General features: G+C 41.0%; 1 protein-coding gene across 1 annotated transcript in view; it reads left to right on the plus strand.

Moving 5' to 3' along the window:
* The window catches only part of ADAMTS16 (ADAM metallopeptidase with thrombospondin type 1 motif 16), a 325,150-nt gene that overhangs the window by 100,624 nt on the left and 201,456 nt on the right, over positions 1–23,070 (plus strand). Inside the window, exons 6-9 of the mRNA XM_069730514.1 lie at positions 15,353–15,436; positions 19,709–19,868; positions 20,905–21,010; positions 21,592–21,729. Of these exons, the coding sequence (XP_069586615.1) occupies positions 15,353–15,436; positions 19,709–19,868; positions 20,905–21,010; positions 21,592–21,729 (488 nt within the window). The remainder of the gene's footprint in view (positions 1–15,352; positions 15,437–19,708; positions 19,869–20,904; positions 21,011–21,591; positions 21,730–23,070) is intronic.

The following is a 23,070-nucleotide window of genomic DNA, read 5'->3' on the forward strand; positions in this document are numbered from 1 at the left end:
AAGTGGACAATGGTGGCGGTGGGGTTACGGTATGGGCAGGAGTGCATTTTGTTGATACTATTTCAAATACACAGAGATACCAAGATGAGATTCTGAGGCCCATTGTTGTACCATTAATCCACGACCATCACCTCATGTTGCAGAATGATAATGCACGGCCCCATGTAACAAGGATCTGTACACAATTCCTTTAAGTTTAAAACATCTCAGCTCTTGCATGGCCAGCATATTTATTGGACATATCACCCATTGAGCATTTTTGGGATGCCCAAGATCGGCGTATATGACAGCATCTCCAAGTTCCTACCAATATCCGGCAGCTTCATACAGCCATTGAAGAGTAGACCAACATTCCACAGGCCATAATCAATAACCTAATCAACTCTATGCAAAGGAGATGTGTTGCACTGCATGAGGGAAGTGGTGGTCATATAAGATCCTGACTGTTTTTTTCACTCTACCCTCCCCCAGTTCCACCAATACTGTAAAACTGCATATTTTAGAGTTCCCTTTTAGTGTGGCCAGCCTAAGGCACACCTGTGCAATAATTATAATGTCTTATCGGCATCCGGATATGCCACACCTGTGAGATGGATGGATTATCTCTGCAAATGAGAAGTGCTCATTAATATAGATTTACCGAAATTTGTGAACAATATTTGAGGAAAAGGCCTTTTGCCTACGTAGAAAGTCTTAGATGTCCGATTTCAGCTCATGAAAAATGAGAGCAAAAACAAGTGTGTTGCACTTGTACTAAAATATATATTTTTTATATTATATAAGTATTTGATACATTGCCGATTTATAAGTTTTCCCAACTACAAAGAATGAACAGGAGTGTAAATTTTATCAGAGCTACGATTCAACTGAGAGTGACAAAATCAAATTTAAAATAAATCACATTGTGTGATTTTTACAAAATAAATTTGCATTTTTTTGCATGAAATAAATATTTAATACACAAGAAAAACAGACCTTAATATTTGGTACATAAACCTTTGTTTGCAATTACAAAGGTCAGAAGTTTACTGTAGTTCTTAACCAAGTTTTCACACACTGCAGCAGGGATTTTGGTCCACTTCTCCATATCGATCTTCTCCAGATCTTTCAGGTTTTGAGCTGTTGCTGGGCAACATTGAGTTTTGGCTTCCTCCAAAGATTTTCTATTGAGCTCAGGTTTGGAAACTTGCTAGGCCACTGAAGGACCTTGAAATGCTTCTTATGGAGCCACTCCTTAATTGCCATGGCTGTGTATTTTGGGTCATTGTCATGCTAGAAGACCCAGCCACGAACCTTCTTCAATCTTCTTACTCAGGGAAGGAGGTTGTTGGCCATAATCTCACGATGCATGACCCCATCCACCGTCCCTTCAATACAGTGCAGTCGTCTTGTCCTTTATGCAGAAAATCACCCCCAAAGTATGTGGCTTCCTCCACCAAGCTTCATGGTTGGGACTGTGTAATTGAGGTTGAACTAGTCCTTCCTCCTCCAAAAACGATAAGTGGAGTTGATGCCAAATCGTTCTATTTTGGTCTTCTCTGACCACATGACCTTCTTCCATGCCTCCTCTGTAACATCCAGATTGTCAGTGGTGAACTTCAGATAGGCCTTGACATGTGGTGGTGAGAGCAGGGGGGCCTTGCATGCTCTGCAGGATTTTAATCCATGACGACCTAGTTTAATGGTAATGTTTGAGACTATGGTCCTAGCTCTGTCCAGGTCATTGACCAGGTCCTCTTGTGTAGCTCTAGGCTGATTCCTAACCTTTTGCAGAATAATCATTGCCACACAAGGCAAGATCATGTATGAGACCCAGACCAAGGAAGATTAAGACATCTTGTGTTTCTTCCATTTTCTAATTGTGCCAAAAGTTGCCTTCTCACAAATCTGCTTGCCTATTATCCGATAGCCCATGTAAGGAGATAGACTGGGCTGCGGGTACCTGCACTGAGCCAGTTCCGGAACTGTCGAGGCTGCATCCCATGTTTCCGGGGGGAAGGAATAGGAGACCGCACAGGCCCCATCACCCAAACAGTGGGGGCGGGTTTAGACAAAGAACCCAGTTGGAAGCTGAGGCAAAAGTGCACAAAGGGAGATAGAGGTTCCCGCTGTCTGTGCGCAAGCAGCAAGGTGGGCCAAAGCGCCGGTGCTGTGACGGACTGCAGCAGAAAGCTCCCAGTGCCACCAGCGAGACAGCTAGAGTGAGAAGCACAGCACACCCAGTGACGGTGAAGTCGGTTTATGTGCAGAGAGCCCAGGGCCAGTTACAGGAGAGTGCCCTGTGGACCGTACTGCTGGACAGTGTACCAAACCCTCATTTAATTCCTGGATTGCTGCAGCTTTTGTTGCGTTGGCTGCACCAGCTTATTGACTAGGGGCTCAGCGGAAGGTACCGGAGACCTACCGCTGCCTCCAGAAGATGGATCGCTTACCTTGGAACCCCCTTGAGGACATGTTGTCAACAGCTACAAGGACTACTACCCTCATCGGAACATTTGCGGCTGAGGAAACCATAGACACGATAAGTTTACTGAATGAACTGTTGCTATTTTGGCTATTCACCTTTATTCTTTCCCAGTTTAACTGTTTATCTCCCTGCGAGGAGTACCTTTATTGTTAATTAAATTTGATAACCCTTGCTTTGCCTCCTGTTTGTAACTATCATCCATCCCAGCCTTGTGCAGGTATACAATTTTGTCCCTTGTGTCCTCAGACAGCTCTTTGGTTTTGGCCATGGTGGAGAGCTTGGTGATAGTGTGTGAACAGGTTTTTTATACAGGTAACAAGTTCAAACAAAATAGAAAAAATGCGGCTAATGAAATTAGACCGCAGCCAGCTCACTGATCCTTGCAGGTGCTCGGAACTTCATCTGGGACCAAGACGAGTGGTAATTGCAGCCGAAGAAAGGAAATGTTCCAGCTCCATAAAATGTCAATGCTTTATTTTTCCATTAAAATCTTAGTACAAAATATCCTTGCATAAATGTGAATGCTGAAGTGTCACAATGAGAGTACTAAGCATGGATTAAGATCAGACAAGATCGAAACGTGTCGCTCTCATTGTGACAGTTCAGCATTCACATTTATGCAAGGATATTTTGTACTAAGATTTTAATGGAAAAATAAAGCGTTGACATTTTATGGAGCTGGAACATTTCCTTTCTTTGGCAACAAGTTCAAACAGGTGCACTCATTACAGGTAATGATTGCAGAGTAGGAGTGCTTCTTAAAGAGAAACTAACAGGTCTGTGAGCCAATAAAATTCAAATGAATTAATTATGTAAAAATCAATCCATGTGATTTTCTTAGATCTTTTTTTTTTTTAGGTTGGTCTCTCACAGTTGAATTGTACCTATGATAAAAATTACAGACCTATCCATTCTTTGTAAGTGTGAAAACTTGCAAAATGGCAGTATATCAAATATTTATTTTCCCCACTGCATATCTTTATAAAGCAATTATAGTGTTGAGCCTATCAAACCACAACCTGCTAAGCTGAGCCTATTTTCTGTCTTAAGGTACCTTCACACTAAACGACGCTGCAGCGATCCAGACAACGATCCGGATCGCTGCAGCGTCGCTGTTTGGTCGCTGGAGAGCTGTCACACAGACCGCTCTACAGCGACCAACGATGCCGGTAATCAGGGTAAACATCGGGTTACTAAGCGCAGGGCCGCGCTTAGTAACCCGATGTTTACCCTGGTTACCATCCTAAAAGTAAAAAAAACAAACACTTCATACTTACCTACCGCTGTCTGTCCCCGGCGCTGTGCTTCTCTGCTCTGGCTGTGAGCACAGCGGCCGGAAAGCAGAGCGGTGACGTCACCGCTCTGCTTTCCGGCCGCTGTGCTCACAGTGAGTGCAGGAAAGCACAGCGCCGAGGGACAGACAGCGGTAGGTAAGTATGAAGCGTTTGTTTTTTTAACTTTTAGGATGGTATCCAGGGTAAACATCGGGTTACTAAGCGCGGCCCTGCGCTTAGTAACCCGATGTTTACCCTGGTTACCAGCGAAGACATCGCTGAATCGGTGTCACACACGCCGATTCAGCGATGTCAGCGGGAGAGCCAGCGACCAAAGAAAGTTCTGGCCCTCTAGCCCTGACCAGCGACATCACAGCAGGATTCTGATCACTGCTGCGTGTCAAACTAAACGATATCGCTAGCGAGGACGCTGCAACGTCACGGATCGCTAGCGATATCGTTTAGTGTGAAGGTACCTTTAGACTAACCTTGTTTACCTCCAAGTTAACACAATGTAGTACCCATATGCATCTGAATTGCTGGTTTGTGACATACAGATGCTTCTTACAAAATTAGAATATCATCAAAAGGTTAATTTATTTCTGTTCTTCAATACAAAAAGTGAAACTCATATATTATATAGTCATTACAAACAGAGTGATCTATTTCAAGTGTTTATTTCCGTTAATGTTGAAGATTATGGCTTACAGCCAATGAAAACCCAAAAGTCATTACCTCAGTAAATTTAGAATAGTTAACAAAAAAACACCTGCAAGGGCTTCCAAAGCATTTAAGCATTTAAAAAGGTCCCTTAGTCTGTTTCAGTAGGCTCCACAATCATAGGGGAGACTTCTAACTTGACAGATCTCCAGAAGGCAGTTATTGACACACTCCACAAGGAGGGTGAGCCAAAAAGGTCATTACTACAGAAGCTGGCTGTTCAAATAGCGCTCTATCCAAGCATATTAATGGAAAGTTGAGTGGAAGGAAAATGTGTGCTATAAAAAGTTGCACAAGCAACCAGGATAACCGGATCCTTGAAAGGATTGTTAAGAAAAGGCTGTTCAAAAATTTGGGGGAGATTCACAAGGAGTGGACTGCCGGTGGAGTCATTGCTTCAAGAGACACCACACACAGACGTATCCAGGACATGGGCAACAAGTGTTGCATTCTTTGTGTCAAGCCACCCATGACAAATATACAACGCCAGAAGAATCTTACGTGGAGTAAGGTAAGTGGTCCAAGGTGTTGTTTTCAGAAGTAAATTTTGCATTTAATTTGGAAATCAAGGTTCCAGAGTCTGAAGGAAGAGTGGAGAGGCACACAATCCAAACTGCTTGAGGTCTATTGTAAAGTTTCCACAATCAGTAATGGTTTGAGGAGCCATGTCATCTGGTGGTGTAGGTCCACTGTATTTTATCAAGACCAAAGTCAGAGCAGCCGTCTACCATGAAATTTTAGAGCACTTCATTCTTCCCTCTGCTGACAAGCATTTTCGAGATGGAAATTTCTTTCACCAGCAGGACTTGGCACTTGTCTACACTGCCTGGTTTAAAAACAGCATTATCACTGTGCTTGATTGGCCAGAAAACTCAACTGACTTGAACCCCATAGAGAATCTGCGGTATTGTTAAGAGGAAGATGAGAGACACCAGACCCCACAATGCAGACGAGCTGAAGGCTGCTATCAAAGCAACCTGGGCTTCCATAGCACCTCAGAAGTGTTACAGACTGATCGCCTCCAAGCCACTCCACATTCATGCAGTAATTGATGCAAAAGGAGCCCCGATCAAGTATTAAGTGAATTTACTGAACATACATTTCAGTTGGCTAACATTTCGGAGTTCAAAATAATTTTTAAAGCTGGTGGTATAAAATAAAATAATTTACTGAGAAAATGACTTTTGGGTTTTTATTGGCTGTAAGCCATAATTATCAACATTACTTGACACTCAGTATTTGAAAAAAATGATTCCTTCTTTATTGTACATCCAGAATAAATAAATTAAATTAAACGTTTTCGGACCGTCATAGGACCTTCATCAGAACATCCGAATAAGGATATTCTGATGAAGGTCCTATGATGGACCGAAAACGTTTAATTTAATTTAATAAGTCTGAATCTACAATAAAGAAGGAATCATTTTTTTCAAATATTGAGTGCCAAATCATGTTTTTGCCTAATTGTATGGGTTGGACACCCGACTTGAGCACCACCACCAGCATTATAACAGAGTGCCATGTTATTTATTTCTATAATTATCAACAATAACAGAAATAAACACTTAAAATAGATCATTCTGTTTGCAATGACTCTAGATAATATTAGTTTCACTTTTTGTATTGAAGAACTAAAATGAATTACCGTAACTTTTGATGATATTCTAATTTTGTGAGCAGCACCTGTATTCAAGAAAGTTTCATTATACAACAGCATTTTTTAGATTTGTTATTTGCATACTACGTTTTAGTAATGTTCTGTTTAAAAAAAAACCCTCCTCTTTATTCTTTACGGTTTTTTCTATTTTGTTTAAATGGACAGGCATTTTGAGGTATATTTCTAAATATTTCAGCAAATACTATGCCTATACATCAAAATACTATTGAGGTCTAAGATCAATTTTCATGGGCAACAATGCAGACAGGCTCACTGTTAATGTTTCTGCCTTCCTTTCCACAAATCCTAAGTTTAAATCCTGTCATAAGCTAAGCACATGTATGAGATGATGAATAAGATATATATGAATCTTCACTGAGCACAGTCAGAAGCTGGAATTGCCCCCAATATACTGCGTCAATCTATTTTGGAGATGGGAAAATATAGCAGTGTCCTTTGTAATAAACTACCCATGACACCTACTGAGCAAAGAGCAGCAGTGATAGGAAACATTGTTCATGTGTTTACAGATCAGCTTCCTGACTAGGCCTGAATCACGGACTCTTATTTCAGCTGATCCAACTGTACAGATGTCCACCCTTGATAGTTTATCCCACCTCTGATAAACTCAATTACCGTAATTCTTTGTGACAACTTCAGCCTGTCATGGTTTCAGTGTTCTTACACTAAAGTATCACCTACTGTGTTGGATTAAAAGTCTTCCTCCAGATATAGATATACTGACTAAAAAATATCTGGAAACAAATGTTAAAGCCTAAAGTTGCATTCCTATCAAAATATTTATCCTCTTAATATATTAGTCATTATATTCTATGGCTCTGCGTGCTTAGAATTTCTAATTTTGCCATTCTACCCAGTTAATTCTTCTCTTTTCCATTCGGTCTATGACTTGTGATGAGCAAATTAGTTCGGAAAACGATCACCAAACATAAATTCTGAATATGGCACATTCGAATTCTTGATCGGAAACACAATCGGAAAAATTGGAAAAAAATTGGTGACATTCGGTAAAAGCTGCGGGAAAATATTTGCGTTGCCACAAAAGTATTTTCAGCACTTTAGCAATGATAGTGGTGGTGTATCATGAGCATTTAGCACTTGTTTGATGAGGGGAGGGAGTTTGCGTATCTCAGAGACACGGCATTCTTGTAAACCGTTTTTCTTTTTCCTAACTTTGTGTCCTGACACAATGGCTTGTGTTATTGGCTGCTGAAATCCCATGTCCCTTTCCATATAAAGAGCGGACATCTTGTTTTAGTGCCATTTTGACACTGACAGCGCAGCGAGGCTGCTCCTGACACTGGCACTGTGAGCAGTAAGATTTTAGCTAGTTAGCTAGGCGGTTGTATATCAGTCAGATAGTGTAGCTAGCTGGTGTCCAGTGTGGCTGTTAAATTTACCTTCCAGCATTTTTTTTGCCACTACTGAGATCCACAGACAAAGCCAGCAGGGCACGTCCTGCAAGTGTGTTGCTCACTGTGACATGTGAAGAAGGTTTTAAACTGTAGACACTTCCGGAGTCATAACAGTCATGCCATGTATTGTTAAAAGGCCAGATTATGAATGTTGATGCCATTCAGCTCTCATTAGTGTAGGGATAGCACACAGCTGCTGGATTGAAGAGAGATTCTAACTGCACACTTTGCAAAATATCCGCTGAGTACTCTGCAAAGCCATATCTGTAGGAATATTTTGCCAACAGCCGCTATGTGTACTCTGCAAGCCATATATGTGGGAGCACTGTGTCTTTAAGCCACTGTGTCTACTCTGCACCCCCCCACCTGTGGGAGTACTGTTTCAAATAGCTGCTGTGTGTTTTCTAGTAGTGTTGCAAATTAATAATTGGCATAATTCATCTCTTTGCCATTAGTAGGACAAAAATAATTTTTCTTGACCAGTGTTTTTGTTTTTTTTTTGGTCTGGGAAATAAATAATTGGCATCAGTTGTATAATTGTCATTTCTAGGTCAAATAAATAATTTTTCAGGATTGCTGTCTTTTCTAGTAGTGTGGCTAATAAATAATTGGTGGCAGATGTGTGGCTGCCATTTATTGGCCAAGTAAATTTTTGTATTGTGTGTTTTCAAATAGAGTTTAAAAATAAATCATTGAAGTAGATATGGAAAACTAGGAAAACAGAGCTCAATAGGTTCTTAACTGATAACACAATAAGGTGCAGAGAAAAAAGGAATCTGGTAACCTGAGGAAGTTGCGCTAAAGGTACCTTCACACTCAGCGACGCTGCAGCGATACAGACAGCGATGTCGATCGCTGCAGCGTCGCTGTTTTGTCGCTGGAAAGCTGTCACACAGACAGCTCTCCAGCGACCAACGATCCCGAGGTCCCCGGGTAACCAGGGTAAACATCGGGTTACTAAGCGCAGGGCCGCGCTTAGTAACCCGATGTTTACCCTGGTTACCAGCGTAAAAGTAAAAAAAAAAAACACTACATACTTACCTACAGCTGTCTGTCCCCGGCGCTCAGCTTCTCTGCACTCCTCCTGCACTGGCTGTGAGCACAGCGGCCGGAAAGCAGAGCGGTGACGTCACCGCTCTGCTTTCCGGCTGACCGACGCTCACAGCCAGTGCAGGAGGAGTGCAGAGAAGCACAGCGCCGGGGACAGACAGCTGTAGGTAAGTATGTAGTGTTTTTTTTTTTACTTTTACGCTGGTAACCAGGGTAAACATCGGGTTACTAAGCGCGGCCCTGCGCTTAGTAACCCGATGTTTACCCTGGTTACCAGTGAAGACATCGCTGGATCGGTGTCACACACGCCGATCCAGCGATGTCAGCGGGAAGTCCAGCGACTAAATAAAGTTCTGGACTTTCCTTAGCGACCAACGATCTCCCAGCAGGGGCCTGATCGTTGGTCGCTGTCACACATAACGATTTCCTTAACGATATCGTTGCTACGTCACAAAAAGCAACGATATCGTTAACGATATCGTTATGTGTGAAGGTACCTTAAGCAACATGTTTAGCACATATCAGCCGCTGCAAGGCACAGGTCCATAAGGAAAGAGTGGCACATAATCCATTTGAAATGTCAGTGGATGCGCTGCTGATGAATATATTCAGCTAGTCACTGATATTTTCAAAAAGCTTTATTGGACAGGTTTCAGGTCAACGCGTTTTAAAGTCATACGCAGGACCTCTTCATCAGGACAAAACGTAAATAAATAAATAATTGGCATCAGCTATCTCATTGTCATTCCTAGGCTAAAGAATTCATTTTTTAGAACCTCTGTTTTCTGCTACTGTTGCAAAATAGATGACAAGAGTAGATTTATTTATTTTTGAGTACCATGGAGATAAAACTTTTCCAAAAATGAGTACAGCATCAAATAAGGGACTTAAACATTGCTGTGGTGTCCTGATGTAGCTGCTGATGGTGGTGTAGTATCTGATGCAGGGAAGAGACATGGTCATTCTGGACCTGCTACGTGTCCAAATACAAACCTTCCTCTGCTTCGTTTCGTAGGCGCGAATACCATCGCATTAGATTTGCTAAGAGTGGCTATAGTTCCTTTGTATTATCTTCCATGCAGTCAACTGCAGAAAGTGCACAGTTGGCACCTGAGGACCATGGGCATCTGGCTTCTACCTCACTCCCTTACAAATTGGCCATGTTGTCTGAACCCCAAGTTATGCAGCAGTCTCTTCTGCTTTTTAATGACTCAGCTGCCTGTGGTTCCATCGCCCATCCACCTAGCTTTGCCCTACAAGTGTAAGAGATGGAGTGTACTGATTCCCAACTACTTGTTATTTTGGAGGATGAGTAAGTGGCAGAGCTGGTGCACACAGTCTATGGACCACTGCAGGACATGCCAGATGATGACGAATCTCAGTTGCTAAGGCTAAGTGCACACTTGTGTGTGGGTAGTCAGCTTATGGCTGCATAGTTCCTCCCTTAAGCTCCACCTATGCTCTGCCTACTTCTTTAACATTGGGTATACAGGGACATGCGTTGTATGTGGATACGTCCGCATGCGGCGTTTTAAAGTGCCTGCTGACCGCATGGAAATGTAACTTTTTTATACAAACATGTTGCGGACCAAAGCTGGTGTGCAAAGTGCAACGCCATCAGTTACAAGGTCCACATAACCACCGATATGTAGCAAGCACGGCCAGGGACATTTCACCTTCCTAACTACCTACTGGGTAAATGTAGTGGTGGCTGGGGCAGAGGATGGAAGGCATTTTAGCCCATCTCCTGTGAGGGTGATCTCTTAAAGTGAGATCTATGATTGCTTGTACCTGACCAAATATAAGCTGAGTGCGCACTTAGAGGCCAAAGATGTATCAGATACACAGAGACAGATACAAACTTCCTCTCTCAGCCAAAGATGGTGCTCAACTGAACTTTATTTTCAGAACAAAGGAAGAAACTACAAGCAGCAAATGGGGGGGTCACCCAACTTCTGAACAGCTAGTCACTTTCTAATTGGTTCATGTCCAACTTCATTTCCAAATATGATGTCTTGGTGTATTCCAGTGCCTTCACTCCTGCATTCCAAAGATTCATTCCAGGACAGTTCCAAGGACTTCCAAGACAGTTTCAAAGACACAATCGCCATCTTGCTACGTCATATTTGAACTGACTTATATAAGGTTTAATAATTGATTTCATTAGCCATTCTCTCCTTCACAATCCTACAACTACTGAGGATTGTTGGACGTTTATCTATTAAGGTTGCCTCCTTCTCCTACTCTTCCCTTTCACTTTCTCATCCAGTCACAGTAAGACATGCACCACCAACTTCAGCACAGCCAGGCGGAAACCACAGCAGGCTGCTCTGAAATTCATCTGCTTTGGGGGACAAATCCCACAACGCAAAGTAGTTGTGGACTGGGATCAAAGAGCAGACAGGTGAGTGGTTGGTGCTGGTGAACCTCAAGCCTGGCCTGGTTGTGTTCAATAATGGGCAAAATCTCAGAGCACTGGGCTTAGCCGATTTGACCCACATCCCTTGCCTGGCGCATGTGCTGAACTCTGTGGCACAAAGCTTCTGAAAAACTACCCATGCACGTCAGAGCTGCTGCTGAAAGTGCAGGTAGTGTGTGCTCTTTTTTGGCATTCTCACCCTGCTGCTGCTCACCTTTTTGCACTGCAGCCTCAGTTCTGCCTTCCTTGTCACTGGCTGATATACAACATGCCAACAAGGTGGAACTCCACCTTGCATATGCTGGAGATACTGTGCAAGCTGCAGCATGCAATAGTGGGGTTTCAACTGCTGCACGGTTAAGTCGCTCGGCAGAACAACATCACTTCACCATGAATGAATGGGGCTACATGCAGGACATGTGCCATTTTGCACTTCTTCAAATATTCCACCAAAATGGCCAGCACTGATGAAGACATGATCAGCTTTACTATACCACTTATGTGCCTGTTTGAAAAAATTCAGCCCATGATGGGTGAGGTGGTGGAGCTAAAGGAAGATGAGTACGGCCAATTCACACTGTTATCAAGCCTGTCATCCACATATGTCTCAGAGGCTGAGATACTGTCCCAGAGCAGGATGGCACTCAGATCAGCACACAGGCATGACTGGAGCATGGCTGGGGGGGACGGAGTAGCCAAACAATACACCTGCCACTGTGGGCAGCCTGGCACACCTGAGCTAATACATTCTGCAGTGCCTACAAAATGACCAATGAATTGCCCAAATTGACACCAATGCAATTACTGGGTGGCCACCCTGTTGGATACCCGCTACAAGAACAATGTACCATCATTACTTCTTCTAAATGCATCAATACAAGCAGATGCTGGTAGAAAAACTGATTACTTTCCCACCTGACAGCGGGGATCAGTGGACTTACAAGGCAGAGGAGGAAGTTTCCAACACAGCTGAGTTACCGCCAGCACTTTGAAAGGCAGGGTTACCATTGCAGAAATGTCACCACATCATGAGCATATAATAGGGTCTGTATTAGCAGGAGCCAGTGTTACAACAACATGGTGGAAGAGTACCTGTCAACACATCTCAATGAACAGAGAAGTCTGCCCTCTTTAACTTGTGGGTCTTCAAATTGGACACATGGTCTGAGTTTGCCCTTTATGCCTTGGTGGTGCTGGCCTGCCCTGTGGCAAATGAACTGTCAGAGTATGTATTTAACATAGCAGGGATGTGATCACAAACCAGCACATCTGCCTATCCACATCCAATATGGAGATCGTAACATTCCATAAAACAAACCAGGTGTGGATCCCACAGGACTTGTCCTTACCTTTTGAATGACTAGACAACTATACCAGCCGCAACCAGCCAATATTCAGCTCTATTTGCCATTTGTTTCATTTAGGTGCCTCCTCCTGAAATAAAAACCCTAAACTGTGTTGGCCAACTCCTTTGCATCTTCCACCTATACCGCCTCATCCTCTTCTTCCTTCACTTGGACCTATGCCTTGTGTTTCTAGACAGCTAGTTTTAGTTTTGTTAAACCTCGATGATGTCACCGCTAGTCACTGATGCTGCGCTTGCAGCAGCACATTCACCAGTGGTTCTCAGCCTGGATGGTCGCATCTAGGCACCGTCCAGGTTGAAAACTATCTATCATCCAGACATGATTACGGCATGGGACAGAATGATGGACAGGTCAGGGATATTGTTGTTTTATTTTTGTTTTATTATAGGAGATGAGGGATTGATTGGATTGGGCGTTAGGTTAGTATAACTGTGTTTTTGTTATTTTTAAATAAAAAAGTAAGTGTATTTTATTTTATTTCTAACAAAAACTTTATTCTGGCTGTGTATTTATTTACCATATAACTATAGGGTTAGTAATGGGTAGGTGTCTTATAGACACCTCTCCATTAGTAATCTGTGGGCTTGATGTCATCTGACAAAACAAAGGTGACATGAACCCCACTTGCTATTGCTACAGGGCAAGGGGCAAAAGCTGGGCAAATCGCCAGAATTGGCGCATCTAATAGATGCACCTTTTCTGGGCAGCTGCAAACTGCCATTTTTAGGCTGGGGCCAATATCCATGGCCCTTTACCAGTCTGTGAATACCAGCCCCAAGCTGTCTGCTTTAGCTTGGCTGGTTGTCAAAAGTCAAAAATTTTAGCAAAAAATACTGCTTGAGGACCCCTCTGTTCTTGATAACCAGCCTTGCTGAAGCTGAGGGTTGCAGCCGCCAGCTGTGAGTTTTGCCTGGCTGGCTATCAACAATATAGGGGAATCCACTGTGTTTTTTTTTATTATTTATTTACAGCGCTGGCTAATGAATACTCCCAAAACAGCTCCTACTCTCACTTGCATTGGCTGATGGGAGAACTAGTCCCATCAGCTGACACCAATGACTAGACGTAAACTTTATACCTCCGATTATAACTGAGGGCTCACTCTGTCATTTGACAGTGTGGGAACCACGGCTGTCTGACCGGCAGTGATGATTTTACCGCTGATCAGAAGCGGTGTTTGCTGAGCTGTCATGAATTTTACAGAGCAACAAACACCTGGTGTTCAGGGGGCCAAACCTGAACAGTAACATGGACTTCCTATTGAAGTCCATGTTCGGTGTACGTGCCCGAACAGTAGGTGTTCGGGTTCGCCTATCTCTAATGCAGAGTACGATTCCATTATCCCTATCTCAAATATTCAGGCGTGATTGCTTGCTTTGAACATTAATTTTTTCAAGGCAAACACTTCATACTCCCAGGACTCTAAGGCAACAGCATTGGGAAGGCGTCCTAAGGCAAAGGTGCTGGGACTGGTGGGAGCAAGCCTCACGGTGGATGGCCAGCTGTATCTCAAAATGCAAGCTTTTTATCTGTGGCTGCTCTATTGTATGCTACTGAAGATAAAAGTTTGGCTATGTGGGTGAAATTTGTAAGCTGCTTCTGTAGAGGTACTCTGCCCTATTGTCTGTGAGCAAAATATTTAACTGGACTGCCACTAGAAAGCCTCACGGCAGACTGCCAGCTCAATCCAAGATCATACTATCAGCTTTTCATCTGTGGCATTTGGAATGTACACAACTGAAACTGAAATTTTGGAGCTGGGGGAATTGAAAAAACATTCTCTGTTGGTGAAATTTAAGATTCTATGGGGTACTCTCCCATGCTCTGTGAGTGAAATTTTTAAATGGACTGACAGTAACTAGTCTCAGTCTCTGTGAGGGCACTGGAAAAATTTGTGTTATTCATTTACTTACTATTTTACAATGATTGCTATGGTGACAGAACTCCTTTAATGTCCTATCCACATCTGTTTGCAGGGCAATTGCCCTGCCCTTAGCACCCTTTTTCCTCCTTTTGCAGCTCGTCAGCCCTTTCTCTGACCATTTTACAGCTATTGTCTAGCACTGAAGTTGACTTGACACTGGACTCCGAACCCCATTCAAGTTCGGGGTCCTGAACCAGACGTTTTAAAAAGTCCGCACTAACCTGGTAAATGCTAACATCCACAGGTTCTCTCATCACTGTACATGAGTCATCACTGAAAAGTCTCTGGCAGGGTGAGGAATTGAAGATGGGCATTACTCATGCTTGGAAAAAATACTTCCTTTTCTAAATAGAGCTTGGAAGGATTTAACTAGTCTGTTTTTAGTAATAATCTGTTGTCATAGACCTAATGGAAAAGAGAAAAATTAGCTGGGTAGAAAGGTTAATTGTGCAATTGTAAGTACACAGTGTTATATAATATGATGAGGACAAAAATTTTGATGAGTAATTCTGTAACTTACAATTTTTACAATTTAGAAGGATAATGAAGAAGTACAGCACATACAACAAACATGGGACACATTAATGTTTATTAGAAATGGACATTAAGGTGCTGATGGAATACTGTACATAATTGAGAAGTAGTTTTAACTTTTTTTTATATCCTGTAGAATGGTTAAAAATTATAAGCTCCTCCCCCCCCCATGAAAAAATCCTAGTCGAATTTTCACTATAGTCACGCTTTCTCAATGGCTGACTTTAAAAGGAAACATTTGGTCTTCTTGTTGCCAAAATGTCTTTTGAAGACATTATCATCTACTTTGTTTGGTAACAGTATTGAAATGTATAGTCAACAACATTTCTTAATGCCACAAAAGGTGTGGTATAAAGTTTTTATAGGAGCCAGTACAGATGTCAGCAATTTTTATGGTATGCAGTTTCACATAATTTTGGAATACATATTTTCAGCAAACATTATGTGAATACTGCACTCTGCTGCAGTCTGTAATACAAAGTTTCATATTGCTTTTTATTCCAGGTGTCCGCTTTGTTTAAAGATGGAACAATAGGTGGGAACATTAATGTTGTCATCAGTGGTCTTATTTTACTGGAAGATGAGCAGGTAAGATTGATATTATTTGCTAGCTGGTCAGAAACCTTAAAGACCAGCTAAGTTTATGGTATGTGGTCTTGGTGGATGTATGAAGCTGGCTCAGGAACTCTGCACACACATTAAAGGAAATCTCAGCACAGATTGACTGTTCAAACAAATAACAGGCGATCGGTGCATAATGGTGTGGCCAATCATTTACTTTTGGTCCCATTCAAGAGAATGCCAAGATTGTGCAAAGCAGTCATCAAAGCAAAAGGTGGCTACTTTGAAGAACCTAGAATATAAGACATATTTTCAGTTGTTTCACACTTTTTTATTAAGTATATAATTCCACATGTGCTAATTCATAGTTTTGATGCCTTCAGTGTGAATGTACAGTTTTCATAGTCATGAAAATACAGAAAAATCTTTAAATGAGAAGGTGTGTCCCAATATTTGATCTGTATTGCATATATAGGGGCAGGTAACAGTGGTAGGTGGTATATAGGGGTAGTTAGCAGTCATAGGTGGTATATATAGGGGCAGGTAGCAGGGGTAGGTGGTATATAGGGGCAGGTAGCAGTGGTAGGTGGTATATATAGGGGCAGGTAGCAGTGGTAGGTGGCATATATAGGGACAGTTAGCAGGGGTAGGTGGTATATATAGGGGCAGGTAGCAGTGGTGGGTGGTATATATAGGGGCAGGTAGCAGTGGTAGGTGGTATATATAGGGGCAGGTAGCAATGGTAGGTGGTATATAGAGGCATGTAGCAGTGGTAGGTCGTGTATATATAGGGGCAGGTAGCAGTGGTAGGTGGTATATATAGGGGCAGTTAGCAGTGGTAGGTGGTATTTGGGGCAGGAAGCAGTGGTAGGTGGTATATATAGGGACAGGTAGCAGTGGTAGGTGGTATATAGGGGCAGGCAGCAGTGGTAGGTGTTACATATAGGGGCAGATAGCAGTGGTAGGTTGTATATCTAGGGGCAGGTAGCAGTGGTAGGTGATATATATGGGGCAGGTAGCAGTAGTAGGTGGTATATAGGAGCAGGTAGCAGTGGTAGGTGGCATATATGGGCAGTTAGCAGTGGTAAGTGGTATATATAGGGGCAGTTAGCAGTGGCAGGTGGTATATATAGTTGCAGGTAGCAGTGGTAGGTGGTATATAGGGGCAGGTAGCAGTGGTAGATGCATAATAAAAAAACAAAACATGTACTTACCTTCCCTCCTCTCCCAGGAAGTGCTGCATCCTGTTCAGGGCAGAGCAGTGTGATGATCTCCCCACTGTGCTCTGAACAGGTGAGCAGTGATTGCAGCCTGTGCTGTAATACTAAGTACAGGCTGCAATCACAGCTCCTCACTGCAGATACTTAACTCAGACCCTCACTTCCCAGCAGCAGCTTCTCCCCAGCAGCTCCTGCTATCGCACACACTGAGCTGTGTGTGCGATGACCGAGGAAAATAAAGCCCACAGCTGTGGGCTACAACAAAATGGCTGGGATCTCCCACAGCAGCCAGTGGGCGTGCCCAGGTCACAGCTAAGAGGCAGGAGGAGCGGCCTCAATGTAAGGGATGCGGTCAGAGTCCGACCGCAGTCTCTTATGCCCATGGCTGCCATAAGTGAGGTGTGCAAGTATCGTGCCCAGACACTTACACCCCCACTAACGAAAATGGCAGCCTTCAGTGGAAAAAATAAATGGGAATAAATACAAAATTCTAAAAGTAGTTAATTTAATTTTGAATTAAAAATAATTGATAATGTAATCAATAATTATTAATACAAAAACTAAAATCACGGCACCTTCCCTTTAATGTTATTTATTCTATGAAAGACAAAGCCAAAAAACAATGGTAGATTGATTTTTTTTCAACATTTAACACACTTAAAAATAGTCCAGTTTTCAATATATTACATGGCAAAGTGAATTATGTCCTTCAAAACTATTACTCATCCCACCAAAAAAGTCTTTATATAGCTTTGTTGATGGACAAAAAAGTTATAGCTCTTGAATGAATGTGGAGTAAAAAATGGAAACGCAAAAACATTAAATTCCCCAGTCTTGAAAGGGTTTAACCTAAAAGAGGGAATACAATAAGCAATCAGAATGTGACCATAGCTCTAGTCATTAGCAGGAGTATTCATGTACCATACTACTGGCATCATCACAGATAGTGACAGAATGCATAATAGCCATAATAAAGGCAAGTGACTAGGGAAAAGAGGAACATTTTTGGCACCATTTTGTTTGTTTTCAAACCTATTAAGAAACTTGTATAAAGTAAACACTTTACACTTTTTCCATGCAAAAACTTCTAATGATATGTTAAGTCAATGACTAATTACAAAATAATACATGGATTAAAAATTCTGGTAGAATGTATCCCTTAATTATATACAGCACATTCTTTTTCTACTAGGTCCTTGTGCCCAATATATGAATGGACTGTTTTGTGTATTGCTAATTTTCACTAAATTACTATTTTTTTTTATCTTTTATCAAAACTAAGATCAGAAGATACGTAAACTTTATGGTGAAGGAAACATCTGCTGTAGCTCTTGGTCCTAGCCAATTTTTGGTGTGTTGATTGCAAGAGCTGTCAAGAAAAGACATGGCTTGATCAGTGGAAACAGCATAGCACATTTCATATCACTATTGTGATGCCGCTCGACTTTGAATGATTTGCGTTAATTTTAATACTTGGTAGATACCTTACTAATATTTTGTAGACTTTTATGAATGTAAATTCATGGTTATGTGCATGAAGTAGATAGTGATCTGTCGATGCTGTTGCTATACACAGAAGTGTCTATTATTGTAAAGTGTTGATTAGTCATTTCTTTCAGTGACGGCACCCAGACCTGTAGAGACTTTAGGAATCTCTATTTTTAATATTTTGTAGCCAGAAATGTCTTTGACCTGACTGGAACTGCTGAACTAGACAGCTTTGTTATTATTTTTAACTTTTTAAAATATCTTTCTTCATGTTCAGACAGTCCGTGACAGTTTAATTATTTTCCATTTAAGCTTTGACAAAACAACTAGACTTTGGCCAATTTCCACTAAGCTAAAAAAAAGTATGTTTTGATCAGACACCTGTGGTAACTTTAATAAATGCAATTTTCTCAAAATCACTCTGTTAAAAATTTAAGGTATGCTTTAAAAAAAACAACATACCTTTTGTCGCTGAGCAGTCCCTCTTCTTATAGAATGCAGAATTTCACTGGTGTTGTCTAAATGAGGCCTAACAAAGCAAAATTATTCGTCAGTTTTTCTCATGAATGAGAAATACTGACCTATTATTCCAATCAGTGTTTGGCCTGAATTTCATCCTATTTATCTCACAAATTTCCCCATTTCCTTTCTGACAGTCCATGAAATTTGGATTGTACTTAGATGTCATCTGAATGTGACTTGCATTGTTGATCTGACCCTTTGATCAAAATCTGGCATGTTTCTGCAATCGCGAAAAGGATGAATAAGTGAATGGCCCCAAAGACTATCACAGGTTGAAATGCTATCTGTCAAAAACATGGATAAGTCATATGCGAAAATAAGATGTCTGGATCATATTTTAGACTAGTATATGATCATCAGCATTAGAAATAATCAGAAAATGACACTACAAAACAAATATATTATTCATATTGTTTTCAAGATGGAGACTCTGAGAAATGCAGGCTGCTTTTGCTGTCTCCCCTAAAAATAAAAATAAGTTGATCACCTGATAACCTTTTAATAAAATAAAAAAACGTATTTACCTGTAGCCATAATGGTAATCTGTACATCTGCACATGTTTAAAAGGGTATTTAATAGTGGAAGTGCGGCTGCAGGGAAAACATTAAGCTATATTCTCTCAGCAGCCGCTCGCTTTTTAATATTTTTTTCTTACCTTTCCTATTTTTATTGTAATTTATTGTAATTGGGTATATGACTAACTACTTATTTTACAGTGCAAAAAATGTATTGATTAGAAAAGCAAAACTGAATTTTGAGTTTTGTTTTAGCTCCAATGGTAGAGGCAGTGTGATTAGTATAGTGTGAGAATGGACAGTAACTGTAGATCAGTGCAGTATATTTTATAGAAAACATTTGCTAAATTATTTGACAATATGAATGAAAATGTTAATTGTAAAATGGCTTCTAACATACATATTTTAATTGTGCTTGTTGTAGCCACCAAAGTAAAATTTGACTTTTTACCCACAAATTAAAGTATTACGTATTCAAATGTGTGAATCTGCATCATTTGCCAATAAAGAGAAACCCTCAGAGTACAAAAAGTAATATGTGCCTCTATTTCAGCCTGGTCTTGTAATAAACCATCATGCTGACCATACCCTCAGCAGCTTCTGCCAGTGGCAGTCTGGTCTAATGGGAAAAGATGGAAGTCGGCATGATCATGCCATTCTACTTACTGGTTTGGATATATGCTCCTGGAAGAATGAACCTTGTGACACATTAGGTAGGTACATTTGTTTTATATTTCAGAAATTGCTCGCAAAACACGACATAGTCTTTTTTTTGTTTCATTTTTCTTGTTGTAAAGTTACTTCAAGATCAGATACATCAATCATTTGTTGATCCACAATTTTCTTTAGTTACGTCTGCAGCCTTTGGGTAACATTTTATTCTGTCAACTTTCAAACCACACAGCCAAGTTTTGCAGCCTTCAACTGAAAAATGGATCCCCTTCTCCCCTTGTTACTCATGTTCCATTTTCTCTGCCAATGCCTTCACTGAATAGCCATTAACTAATGAACTCCATTCAAAATATTAAAGTGGTTATTGGAACTTTTGTATATTTGCTTTCTTCTAGGGCTATGAACCTACAGGCAGGTAGTTGCTGACTACTTTCCTGTTCTGCCCAACACTGATCTAAGCCAGCTCAGAGCGGTCATCAACCACTCTTGCTGGCGATTCTGCTGCTTCGTTTGATCTCACATCAACAGAGCAGTTCTTCCTCTTCCAGTCTGCTCTCTGCAGGAATCACTGCTTATGTCATGCTGATTGACAGCCAGCTCCATGCAGTTTGACAGCTAGATCCCCGCTGCCTATCAGCATGACATTGAGAGAGATACCCTGTCAACAGAACAGAGCTTAAGAAAAAAGCTGATCTGTCAACGTGTAGTCCACACAAGTAACAGAATTGTTGCCTGGAGTGGTTGACTGCTGTAAGCCATTAAGAGGTTGGTATTGGGCAGAACAGACAGGTAATTGGAAACTATCTGTCTGTAAGTTCTTATCTCATAAGAATAAAAAGGCAAATGTTCCGGATAACTCCTTAAAAAAGTATTATTGTTCTCAGTAACATAAATAAAATATTACATCTGTAGCTTTTGTTACCTTTAAATGACTATCTGGAGCAAAAGAAATACTGTTACAAGATGTTTATACTGGCAGTGGAAACATCAGCACAGACATAAGACGATATGAGATGAGGATCCAACTATGCTGTATATATCATATATGGACAAATAACTTTAATTCTGGTTTTCCAGGATTTGCGCCAATTAGTGGAATGTGCAGTAAATATCGTAGCTGCACTATTAATGAGGACACTGGGCTAGGCCTCGCTTTTACCATCGCTCATGAATCGGGTCACAAGTAAGTTCTGTTTTTATTAATCTTCTATATTGTGGTTATATGGAACAATGGTTAGTTCTTGGAAAGCCATCCCCTTTGATGACTAAAGGTATTTGTTGCCCCAAAAACACAGTTCAAACTGTGCACACATTCCCATGAGTAACTTGGTGTGTGTGCACTCAGCTCTTTTCTCTGCTGCCACACACTGCACAGTTTAGTGAAGGCTCCAGCTTTCTCCTGAAATAATGCTTTGGGCAAGCTAACACTGTCCATGACCAGAAGAGGCAAAATATCCAAATTCAGGGGGCAGAACAATGCAATGAAGCTGTTCAGCTACACTAAGGGTGCACCATGCTCCCTAATTAGGAAAAAAACATTTCTTGCATAAGAGACAAATTTAAACCTTAAAGAGGTTAGTCTAGTGGCGACATGCTTAGTCAAAAGTTGGCCTTGGTGGTGACCAACTCCCTTTAAATTTAGTGGGCTTTTGTTTATTTATACATGTTAAAATATTAACTCTCTTCTTTGTGGGGCAAATATATGAAATAACTCTTATTCATATAATTACTATATCATAATTTTATTTTTCTGTTTGTATTCAGTTTCGGAATGATCCATGATGGAGAAGGAAATATGTGTAAGAAGTCTGAAGGCAATATAATGTCACCAACACTGGCAGGACATAATGGGGTCTTCTCTTGGTCGGCCTGTAGCCGACAGTATTTGTACAAGTTTTTAAGGTATTGTAGTTAAAATAAGAAAAACGTTATACATGATGATTACACATGGCATAACAAGATTATCTGCCATCCTTGACGCTAATGAAGACATTCTATTATGCTGGAGTCAAACTAGTGTATAAAAAATCATTCCGATGTTGCTCCAGAAAAGTAGGATGACTGTTATGACTATACAATGCCATTTTTCACAACAAGCCTCCATATGACATGTATATGCAATGCATTTTTGTCATTTTTTACATACTGTAATTCTCTAGGTAATTTAAAGCTAGTTTTTAAACTAATAAAGCAATCTTATATATGAATAGAATACATAACTAGAATAGATAGATATAATTGATATCCTATAGACATATAATTTCACAAGCCCCCTACATATAATAAACTTTCACCCTTTAGTGCCATTCATTTAACAATAAAGGGTGTTTAGCCTTATTTAACCTATTAAATAAATAGTAAAAAATATGATGTTAGGTCCCACATATTTTTTATAACCAGCCAAGGTAAAATAGACCGCAGTGGTTTATATCAGGCTAGGAAGATCCATGGTTAATAGTCCCTTCCCAGCCCAAAAATACAAGGCCGCAGCCACCTCAGAATTGAAGAGTCACCTGAGATGTGCCAATTCTGAAACTTGGCTCAGTTATTCCTGATTTGCCTTGGTGTGGTGACATTCGGGGTAATGGTTTATGGGGTTGATATCAGCTTTGTAATATCAGCTGGCATCAAGCCCAGGAGTTAGTAATGAAAAGGCGTCTATCAGAGACCCCCATTACTAACCCAGTAAGTTAAAAGAGAAAGCACACACACATTTTATTTTAAAAAACACTCCCCCACATCTCGTTTACCAATATATTAAAAAAATATGAAGATCCTACGTAGTCCACCGAATCTGAAGTAGCCTAAAAATAGGAACCTGAAAGACATGAAAAGACAGAAATAAAGAGATAAAAACAAGAAACGCTCCCTCATTCACAAATTTATAAAAATATAATCCCTGCAGACCCAATGTCATCCATGGTGTTCCTATGATGTCAATCTATTCAGTACTGTAGCATATGGAGCGACTGTATGAGAACGGTGCTTCATAGGTCACTCCTTGTCATGTTTCATGAGTCAGTAACATCATCACTCATGAGACGTGACTGGTAGTGATCTATGGCTGCAGTACAGAATCAGAGCTGCCAGCTCTTGTGAAAACCCGGTGGCTCTGAACAGTGGTGACGTCAGTAACTACACCGCTCATCAGAGTCACCGATGAAGGGTTGTTCACTGAATGACGCTCCCTAGGTTGCAATACAGGATCTGAGGACTTCGTGGTATCAGATGAAGAAGAGCATT

The sequence above is a fragment of the Ranitomeya imitator genome, chromosome 6 (assembly GCF_032444005.1).
Source record: "Ranitomeya imitator isolate aRanImi1 chromosome 6, aRanImi1.pri, whole genome shotgun sequence".
NCBI lineage: Eukaryota > Metazoa > Chordata > Amphibia > Anura > Dendrobatidae > Ranitomeya > Ranitomeya imitator.